Here is an 11,221-nt window from a genome sequence, read left to right on the forward strand (position 1 = left end):
CAATATTTTCTAAAATATCCTCAGCCCTCAATGGCACTCAATTTTTAATGTGGCCCTCCAATGATAAATGATTGCCCACCCCTGCCCTGGAATCACGAGACGTTTTCTACATACCGTGTGAGCTGACCACGTGGCAGATGACACCCAGGATAATAGTCAACTCCATATCCGGGTCAAAGGCCAACTAACCCCAGACTCAGTCCATGAAAGCTACGTCTCACCATTCGTAAAGAACGCCAGCACATCACATGAGAAGAGGAAAACCGACCATCTAATGACAGTAGACAGCAACCAACATATTATCTGGGGCCAGGAAATTGCTTCATACTCACAAGCCCAGCAGAGAGTCATACGTTAAAACAAAAAGGGGAGTTAAAGTAAATGGGCCGGATCTAGAGGGAGGATAGCAAGATAATCTGAGAGAAAGAAAGGAGAGGTACCAGATAAAAAAAGTAATTATACAAACCATTGAGAGAGACTCAACTCAAGATGATTATCAGATACATGGAGATGTAGAACCTTTAGGAGCTTAGTGGACCAGGACCAGCAGGGATCATCTCCAGGAACCAGGCTCAAACAAAACCACCTCCATCTCAGTTGAAGTCATCACTACAATAGCTAGTTGTGACATCACAAATCCTCGTTCTATACCAAGAACACTACTATAAAACCTGGAAAACAGAGCTAGAGAGTGTTGGAGGCCTGGCCATTTTCTTTCCTGGTTAAACACCATTCTGGATTCAGATGTATCTAGCCAAGATGCCGACCGCTCCCTTACCAACGACAGAAGCCACGGTGGCTACTATTGGCCTGTTTGTGCCAGAAGGTTCTTCCCAAATGATTGTGATGATCATCGACAACATCCTTGAGCAGCCAAGTGATGAGGTTTCTTGATTGTTTTAATTAAAGAGTCTGCATTTAGTTATGCGTTAAACTACAGGTCAGAGCTTACAAGTAAGATAGCGACTACAAAGAATTCAAACAAACTTCCCTCGAGTCATCAAGGGAAGTTTGTCCCTTCTGGGGTACTGTAGAAACATAACGATGCAAGATGGCGTGGATACATGGAAGAGGAGCCTCCTCCAGATATGAAGGCCTTATTTAATGGGATTTTACAATAAAAAAATAATTCAGAATAATATATTCCATTTGTGCCAAGTCCATTCCACTAGATGCTGTGTTTTTACATACTGTTCCTTTAAGATGAAAGAACATGACCCACAGAATGATGGAAATTGCAACACTGCCTGTGCAACTGTACATACAAATGCAACGTGAACACTCATTCACACTAAAAGTGAAAACTTCTAGAACATGATGCATAGAACATGACGCATATTTCAGAGGTACTTTGAAGTGGAACGAAACCTGAGAGCGCCTTTAATTTCTTTTACATAATCAGCACATGACCTGGTAACCATATCAGTCAATAAAGGCACTACATGCAGTAGCAGACACACCCTAGAGACAGGGTTTTCTAATGCAAACCAATCCACAGGGAGTGATGGGGTTTGGATCTCCTTTTTAACATACAAGATGAAAATGAAAAGCCTAGAACAATTTTCCCAATAAAACCATAAAGGCTCGACACCTATAAAGCTGTTGTAAAAATAATTTATTTTAGTTTTGCAAGCAGTCAACATTGGTTTCTAAAATACATGTATATTAGGGAAACTGAAAACTAAAAATATGGTTTATTTTTATCATACACATTAAAACAAGGGCCGTTCTAAAACATTGGTATACAGCCTAAAACTTTGTAAAAAAATAAACATGGCACAAATATGCTAACTGGCACATTTTGATGCTCATCTGAATTCATCAGAAAGTCATCTTAAAACAGGCACAAAATCGTTTTTTTTACTTTGGACAATTAAAAATATATTTATACCCTTTTATATATATATATATATTCAAGTTAGCATTTGAGTAGAGACAACTTGATGACAAACCGCTAAATCAAGCCAAACCACTTAAGCAAAAACAAGGTACATGCTAACCGAGCACATGTACTGCAAGCTAGCCAAGCTATGCTAGCCAAACTGAAATACAGTAAGGCTAGCCCAGCTGTGCTGGCCCATCTTAGCAACATCAGCTTAGCTACACCGTACTAGCTAGAATCCATTCAGTTGCTTAGCAGCTGAGAACACCTTCACAGAAAACCTTTACATGGGGACCTCTGGGTTCACCATTTCTCAATGAATCAAATCGTGAAATCTAGTGGCGGATGTATGCAACGATCCCTCCAAAGCCATCAACAGGCACCAGGAGGCCAAAGACCTCTAGAACTTCACCCGAGGGTAGGGTTAGTGGTCATTGTCCCCCTGGTACTTTGTGAAGCTGTGTGTTCAGTTTCTTTTGTAGGTGAGGAGGAAAATGACGATGCCGGTCAACAGCATCATCATGGTTACCACAGAGGTGAGGAGCACGGCGCGACACACCGGTCGGTCGGTCAGTCGGAACAGGAAGCCACCCATCCCCCCCGCCGCCTCCTCCTCGACCCCCTCCCTCCTTGGGCTGGGAAGCCCCACATCGAGTGAGTGGCTGACTGACTGCAGAGGAGTGAGGGACCTCTGACCCCACCTCATGGGTCCTTCAGATGACCTACCAGTGAAGAGAGAACGTGGTACATTGTCAGTCATAACCCGCTTAGGGATGTGCATTGAAGCAGGGAACGCATTCTCCACTTCCAGAAAAACAAGCAGAATGTACAGCAGCCTTTTAAATTAGAGTCAAGATTATGATTTCATGATTGTTGCGCCCCAATGTGGCTCAGAAATAAGTAACTTTTATAATCCCAGACTGAAAATTCAGGTGTCACAGCTGAAAGTACAGGACAGTAATCCAAATAAGGAAAGAAAACTAATTGCAACTAAGAACTACAGATAATATGAAAAAGATACTTTATTCTTCTCTCAGCAGGGCACTGACCTCTTGACCTGCAGCTTGCCCTTGGTGCGGTTGAAGCGGATGCTGTAGACTTTCTGCATGGCGGCCGGGAGGTACGACAGCACGGCCGGGTCCGTGTCCAGCTTGGGGAGGCCCAGGCTTGGCAGGTGGGTCAGCCCGCGACACAGGGGGCACTGGATGGTGTCAGGATGGACAGACTTGACATTGATGCGCGCCAGACACTCAAGGCAGAAGGTGTGCTTGCATTGAAGCATCTTGGGACAGCGGAAGACGTTGTTGAACTGGCTGAAGCACACGGCGCACTCTAGGTCGGGGAAAAAATTACCCTCTGGACCCTGCGATGGGCGCATAGCCGGAGAGAAGGGCGAGGCCAATGAGAGCAGAGCGGAGGGGCTGGTGACAGGGAGGGCGGTCGGCGAAGCAGGGATTATGGCCTGGCATGGGGAGGGATAGGAGAATAGGACTGGGTTGAAGGAGGTGGGGTTAGGGGGGAACCCTGGCTGAGAGGGAGGGGCTGGCAGTGACCTCTGGAGTTCGGGGTGATGGTAAGGAGCCTCGTAGTCAGGTGGGCTTGGCAGAGAGTCGGGGGACACAGCTCCCTCGTGTGGCAGATGGAAGGACCGCGGGGTGATGCTGTACGGATTCATGACATGAGGAGGAGAGGACTCAACCCGGGAAGAGTAACACAGAAGTGGACCACGGTTGTGAAAAGGCTATGGTGGCAGTGCTCTGGCATGAGCAGAGCACACAGGCATGAGGCGATGATGGTTAGAAGACTCAAGGCCAGTTGATGGTCCAGGGCCTGGAGATGGGAGTCGGGACATGTAAATTAGAAACGCACAAGATATTAAACTTGACACGACAGACAAGCTTTTTCCTAAAGAACATGAATTATCCAAATGAGCCTACTTAAAATTTTAGAAGCACACATTTGAAGAAGAAAAACATATTTTCATGCATGAACAAGACTATTTAAATGTGGTGTGTGTGTTGGAGGGATGCTAGTATTGTTATCAATACCATTAAGTCTCTACAGATGAGGAAGCCCTGAGCAAAAACATTAACACTCAGTCAGTCATCTCCTCCAGGAAGAACATCTGATAACAATGTCCATCAAGGACTTCTACAATAGCAAGAACCCTCCTTGAAGGATCAGTGGGCCCATCCAGTATACGTAAATATACATAGATTCAATAGTCAGAAGAGATAATACCACAGCAAAAACAAAGTCTTCATTGCATATATTCAAACAAATACGGTATGGCCAGATACAAGTCATCAGAGAATCACCCGGCAATTAGTTGTAAGGCAGCTTTAATTACGACAAACTATCACTTCTGTCTGGTCTGTGTTGGGACTTGTTTTAAAAACAGCAATACATCTCCCAGTTATATGGACAAACAAAGCCAACAACACCAACATCATTTACATGGAATTTTTGTTTATCAATGTAAATTCTATGTAAAAATGACCACAAACCAAACAGGCCTCCTGCGACCGCTGCACGAGAATCACCCAAGCAAAGCATTTGCATCCAAACGATAAGGACGCAGTTTCTCTTCCCTGTTATACGCCTGGACACTGACTACTCAGGTAAAGCAGTCAACACCAACAGACTCGAAGTCTTCACCTTCGAGTCTCACGCAAGTTTTGTGAGAGTCAAGTCAAGTCAAAGCTTAGGTCAAGCAAGTCACATCATAGAAATATAATAAGCTGGTAGACAACCGTCTTAAAGTGCTGGACTTTTATTTGCAGCAAATATTTCAATATGTCGCAAAATACAGTGCAGCAAAGAATGAAATAAGAACTTAAAGTATGACTTATAAGTCCAATACTTCAAAGAGGCCTCTGTGACAGAGGCCTCTGTCTGTGTCTGTGTAGGGGATAGTGGAGTGTGTGGGGGATAGTGGAGTGTGTGGGGGATAGTGGAGTGTGTGTCAGAGAAATAGAAAAAATGTAATTAGGCCTAAAACGTCAACATGATTAAAACCAGTGTTGGGCAAGCTACTTTGAAAATGTAGTGAGCTAAGTTACCAGTTACTCTGCCATGAATAAAGCTTCACTACACAGAAGCTACCACCCAGTCAAATGTAGCAAGCTAAGTTACACAAACACAGCAAAAGTAGTTCACTACATGTGAAGCTACTGTAAGTTGCGCCAACTTAACATGGCAATCAACATGATAAACTACATGTTTAAATTACCAAATTTATGCAAAGTCAATTCCATTGGGTTATCAATATACATGCCATAATTAATTAAATCGAAGACCAAAGATTACTGGGATTTCATTTCTTTATTAGAACCTTCCAACCAGTGAAGAATAATGCCTGGAGTAATAGGCTTAACAAACGAAACTACAGAAGTCAATCCATCCAGTAGTTGGACTTTATAAAAAAACATCCCTGTTTCATTAACATACCCATCCCCTGAAAGAGGATGTGCTCCATAAATTCCCGATAACCACTCAAAAGTTAAAATGACACACACACCCACACCCCCACCCCCACACCCACACACACACACAAATTAAAAGTACATGTTTTTCTAAATGTTGCTCATCAACGAGGTTGTAAAGTAGGCTAATAACTTCGATCTCATCTGTCAAAATAAATGTTTTTTTTCTTCGGACGTGTTAAAGATCTATATTCATTCATTGCACCGCGGCCGAACTGACTGGGATATTCTCTGATATTAATAATTTTAAAGACTGCGCCGGGTTCTCAGACTCTCTGATACTTCCTGAATTGGCAATTATGTCTGGCTGCAGCCTGTAGGACATGGACATCAACATCCAACTGCTACAGTCAAAATCGTTTTACGCCAGCGATGATGTTTAGTAAATTATGTCCCTTTCAGGGTTAGGGTAGTAGTGAAAATTGAAATGTAATAATTATCAACCTTCATTTTGGGCCGCCCCCCAGCGTAGGCCTACTCTGCGTATGGGGAGCGCCGGCGTACTTCTGACTTATAGGAGCAGTAGGACTCGTAGGCTACTTACACCTTCCATCTTCGAAGCTCCGGCCACTCTATAGCTAGAGTTACGGGGTGTGCGTGTGTCACTTGGTAGAGATTACAGCTTGCCAGGCTCGCCCACATGCAACAGGAAACATCCAATCGAAAATATATATATATATATTTTGATAATTTACATATTAACCAAGACAGCAATGACTTGTTCAGTCATTGCATGCTAGTCTAAGTAAAGTCTCAAGTCATGGATAGCAAGTCCAAGTCAAGTCTTTAATCACTGTTGATCAAGCAAGTCACAAGTCCTTAATCTGTCGACCCCATCTCTGACACATGGACACTGACTACTCAGGTAAAGCCCTGCTATACACCTCGACACAGACTACTCAGGCAACGCCCTGTTTTACACTTGGACACTGACTACTCAGGCAAAGCCCTGTTATAGCCTACACCTGGACACTGACTGGTAAACACGAAGTAGGCTACTCAGGTGAGGCCCTTTCAGCAGAACAGCTACATACCGCCCATTGCATCTCATGATCTAGTAATTGGTGCTAAATAATTATAGTCACGCATTAACTATAAAAATTAAATCCGATTTTTTTTACGTCCATGCACATCCCATCTTTGTGCACTAGTCAAGTTTAGCCAATAAAGTCCAAACTATATTATTAATTCTAACCCAAATCGAACCAAGTGAAAATAGTAACCGTGTTAAACTCTGTTTAGATTTACTTTTCAAAAGTAATGTGTAGAAGTGTCGCCCAGCATCCTGCAGACGAACACACCTCTTAAGTATTGACACACTACCTATTGTGTGTTTAGGGTTCGTCCACATTAACACGTTTCCATTGGCGTCGTTTGGGATGTGCAGCAGCAATCAACAAACTTTACATTAGATGACAATAACATCGACATGTGGGTGAGAAGGTGACCGTTCTAAAAAGCAGCCGGCCGGTCCCTCCGGGGGAGCGCAGTGACCCAACATGTTGTTGCAGACCAGCAGGCTGCTTTTTAGAAGGATGGGATGCGAAATTCCTGAGAATGAGGATTGGAGAAACACTCCCAGTGACTTACTCAGTGTTGAGTTGGCTCTTCACTGCACAACGTGGGATGTCTCAACGTGTGAAGAGTAACGCTTTGACTTTCCTATCCCGGTCGCTCGTTGAACATCTCTTCCCCTCTTCGGTCTCTCAGGGGTTCGAACCGCTCGCCGACCAACAGAGAGCGAACTGTTCTTTCTAGAACCGCTAACCGCCCAACAGAGAGCGAACTGTTCCTTCTAGGCAAATGACCCGAGGCGCGCCACACACCTGCGCGACTGTAAACGTCCACTATCTTTGGCTGCGCGTGGCCAACAGGTGACACACCTGAGGAGAGTTAATTGACGTTAATTGATTAGACAAAGACGCGTGGTGGCCAATAGGTGACACACATGAGTTTAAGTTAATTTATGAGACAGAGACGCGTGTGAAACGGCATGTTTTTTAAGAACTGACAAAGCACCTCATTTTTTTGTTGTAATTCTTAGAAAGACCTACATATAGCCCTTATTATACAAAATACTATTTATATAATATTATATTTACATGACACATTTCCTGTCGTTTATACTTCCGTTAAATTATTATAAAGCAATTACATTTATTTACAATATTCAGAATGAAATAAATACTGTCATCAGATGGTTTTATTGTACTGTGGTTGTAGGCTAGTGGTCACCACTAAGCCTACAATAAACTGCATACAAACCCACACAATTTGAGCAAGTTATTTTTCAATTCCCCCCACCCACCCACCCCCACACCCACACCCACACCCACACACACACACACACACACACACACACACACACACACACACAAAAAACTAAAACAAGAGCAGTTGAAGTTGTCATTACATGATTCCTTTTTTTAATAGAAAATGGATACTTATTTTAACACTTAGAAATGAGTAACAAAGAACAAAGGCCGTCCATCTCAGCTCAAACCTTGGCTGTGTAACAGTCTGTCCCTCCGTCCGTCTGTCTCTGACATTGTGTTCCATCTCTTCACCATACAGTACCATAGGCAGCTGTACTGTAGTGCCTGTATGTGCATTGTGCCATCTCCGATTTACTTCTCTTATCAATATATTGTCCTGATATCAGTTAACATCTTTGTGTTTTCCTAAGAAACAACAGTAATATGAACACTGGCAACCGTGGGGCAGAGCTCAGAGGTTAAAGGTCAGAGGTTGGATGATGGACTCCAAGGCAGGCGAGGCCAGACTTCACCCGCTAGGTGGAGGAGGAAACATCATCAGAGCCAGCTGGTCGGGTCTGAGAGGAGGGAGATTGTCATCATACTTCTTGGTGTACTACTCCCAGGATGCACTTCTGGGGAGATGTCATACGCAGAGGCGTGGCCAACCAGTAGACAGATGTGTTCTTCAGCGTGACGATGATATGGCATACAGTGGATTGTAAAAGAAGAACTCAACATCCTCAACAACAGCTTTAAGTGCACTTTGAATCTCTCCAGGTGGCACATGGAGATATCTAAACAAAGTGCTCCTTTAGTTCTCATCGTCTGTTCTCCTCCTCATCCTCCCACCATCTTCCTCCTCCTCCTCGCCGGGCGGTCGCCGGGCGGAGAGAAACCAGGAACTCAAATAAAAGTTTGAATTGAAAAAAAGCGTCACTCCGGTCGTGTCTCATTGATTGAGTCAGTCCACTCATAGTCATTGCTGTGTGAGCGTGTGTCTGCACCTGTGTGTGTGTCATTTGCTGCGGACCAGCTCCAGCTGGTCCTGGTACTCTGTGAAGATTCTCTGGAAGCGGAGGTTCTGGCCGATGACCGGCAACACCTCCCGCAGTAACTCCCGCTTGTGGAGTCCCTGCACCAGAGACAGCCGTTTAGACAGACAGACAGACACCAGAGACAGTCATTTAGACAGACACAGGCACCAGAGACAGCCGTTTAGACAGACAGACAGACACCAGAGACAGTCATTTAAACAGACACAGGCACCAGAGACAGCCGTTTAGACAGACAGACAGACACCAGAGACAGTCATTTAGACAGACAGACAGGCACCAGAGTGGAAGAGAGAAAGACAGACCGGTCGAGAGAGAGAGACAGGTAGACAGAAAGACAAAGACAGACAGGTAGAGAAACATACAGGTAACGAGAGACAGGTTAGAATGTAGAGAGAACTACAGGTAGAGAGAGAGAGAGATGGATGGAGAGGCAGGTCATGGGAGAGACAGGTAGACATCACCAGAGGGGTCACAGACATAGGGATGGGTATCGTTAAGACTTATACAATACTACTACTCTTATCGATACTGCTTATCGAACCGGTACCTTAACAGTACTCTTATCAGTTCTTTCAGAAGGAAAAACTACTAATTAAGAACAACACATCTTTCGAAGAATGTTAATTGTACTTCAGAATTTAATTAATTAATTAATAAACAACACGTGTGTCTTAACTGGAACTTGGGTGGATGGTGACAGTGCTTAACCAGGCGCTTCAAAACAGCCGTGATATAACCCCTGCACCCAACCTTTATCCACTAACAGACGTTCAACTGGAACCCTCCCAGGGCCGATTTCTACTACACCACACTTGGTGGCTCGTGTGCGACCTGCTTTGAAGATCTGCCGCAACTGAGTCAAAAATAGCCCAAATGCATCTTTATGCGAGTTATATCATGATAAAAAAGTATATCTAGCCTAAATGAAAAGAAAATGTATTTCCTTCATTTCACAAATAGGGAGCTTATCGATACCACAGAATGTATTCAGCCCCAGGGCCTGTTTAATACCGTGTTACGTAACACATCCCTAGACAGGCAGGCTGACAGACAGGTACAGAGAGTGACATGTAGAGAGAGACAGGTAGATGTGTAGATAGATGTGTGGAGAAAAACAGGTAGACATCACCAGAAGGGTAGAGACAGACGGGTAGAATGACAGACAGGTAGAGAGAGTAAAGAGACGGGTACCAGAGTGGTGGGCTCCCAGGAGGACGCAGCTGATTTGTGGACAGGTCCCAGCAGCTCCTTACACAGCTCTCGGAGCCGGTACTCGGAGCCTACACACACACACACACACACACACACACACAACTAAGCAATCAGAATTTGAATTGTTGAAATGTTGGTACTTTGAGCAATTTCACCCAAGGCTCATTTCCAGTCTAATAATAATAATAATAATAATAATAATAATAAATAAATAAATAAATAAATCTGTGGCTGAGGCTGTGCCAAGACAGTTGCCTTTTTTCTGAATGGACCAAATGTGCCCTGCCTTTGCATAACTTTATTACGTAGTTAGGCAGAAGTAACTGATGCAACTTCTAGCTCAATAAGATAAAAAAGGATTCTTATCGAACTAGCTCACCAACCCTCCCTAAAGCTGACCCCACACTACAAGATAAATGTCCCGATAGCAGGTGTACTGTGGAGTGGGTAAAGCTGTTTTTATTGGCAGGCTAGCAGTTCCCCTCGACCTGCACTAGCCTAGCACCAGCGATTTCTGCAACTAGGACTGAATGAAACGTGTTGAAAATGGTCTCCAATGATAAATAACACACTGGCTCACTTGGAAATGAATTCCAATGTCCAAAATTCCGAACTACCCCTTTAACGAGCTAGCCAGCTTACCCTCTGTGACGAGGAAGCGGGCGTAGATGAGCAGCCAGTAGCGATACTCCTGGGGAGACAGCAGCACGTGGGCGGAGGCCAGCTGGCACTCCAGGAAGGAGGAGGTGAGGGACTGCTGGAGCTGTTGGGGAGCAGTGGAGAGACGGGAGACCAGACGACCCCCACTAGAGAGAGGGAATGAGAGACACATTCATTAATTACCATGGATTCATCTCTAGACAGTAGAAGAATTTTTGTGATTGATGATTGTGTGTGTGTTTGTGTCCTACTTGAGGTTACGACCCTGCATGACCGCCAGTGGTCCAGAAGGAACAGGTGCATCATGGGTAGTCAGGCAGCTCCTGAAGTCTGCACACTGAACCAATGAGTCGGCTTTATCTGCTATCAGAGCCCTGGGAGGGAGAGACACATCACTTTACACTTCTGTTTGCTCTAATGTATCCATCATGTGATTCTTGGGTCTACTGTAAAACTTTTTTCTTGTTATTGTCGTCTTTGACTTGGTAAGCACTTTGTATTGTGTTGCTGTTCTCCAAGGATAAAGTGAGCTTTGACTCAGTGTCTCACCATGTGTCCAGGGCCGAGCTGAAGCAGTAGGACTTCCCGTTGGTCAGAGCCACCACCGGCACCCCCTGCTGGGTCAGCAGAGTCTGGGAGACGGTGATGTCACCACCTAGAGGCAGAGCG

General features: G+C 44.5%; 2 protein-coding genes across 3 annotated transcripts in view; both read right to left on the reverse strand.

Moving 5' to 3' along the window:
- Positions 1-2,348: 2,348 nt before the first annotated feature.
- LOC311343984 (uncharacterized protein) lies at positions 2,349-3,557 on the reverse strand (the record flags this gene model as incomplete). Its single annotated transcript, XM_084468931.1, has 2 exons — positions 2,349-2,604; positions 2,932-3,557. 2 exons carry the CDS (start codon positions 3,555-3,557, stop codon positions 2,349-2,351), a joined length of 882 nt encoding a protein of 293 aa, XP_084325057.1.
- Positions 3,558-7,834: 4,277 nt separating this feature from the next.
- hira (histone cell cycle regulator a) overlaps positions 7,835-11,221 on the reverse strand; it is a 14,635-nt gene continuing 11,248 nt past the window's right edge. For both annotated transcript variants that reach the window (XM_084468034.1, XM_084468033.1), the window contains exons 20-24: positions 11,102-11,207; positions 10,804-10,926; positions 10,535-10,698; positions 9,872-9,960; positions 7,835-8,757 (exon numbers count right to left, since the gene is read on the reverse strand). In XM_084468034.1, coding sequence (XP_084324160.1) covers positions 8,641-8,757; positions 9,872-9,960; positions 10,535-10,698; positions 10,804-10,926; positions 11,102-11,207 — 599 coding nt within the window. In that variant the 3' untranslated portion in view covers positions 7,835-8,640. The remainder of the gene's footprint in view (positions 8,758-9,871; positions 9,961-10,534; positions 10,699-10,803; positions 10,927-11,101; positions 11,208-11,221) is intronic.

This window comes from Micromesistius poutassou (assembly GCF_964030765.1).
Source record: "Micromesistius poutassou genome assembly, chromosome: 5".
Lineage (NCBI taxonomy): Eukaryota > Metazoa > Chordata > Actinopteri > Gadiformes > Gadidae > Micromesistius > Micromesistius poutassou.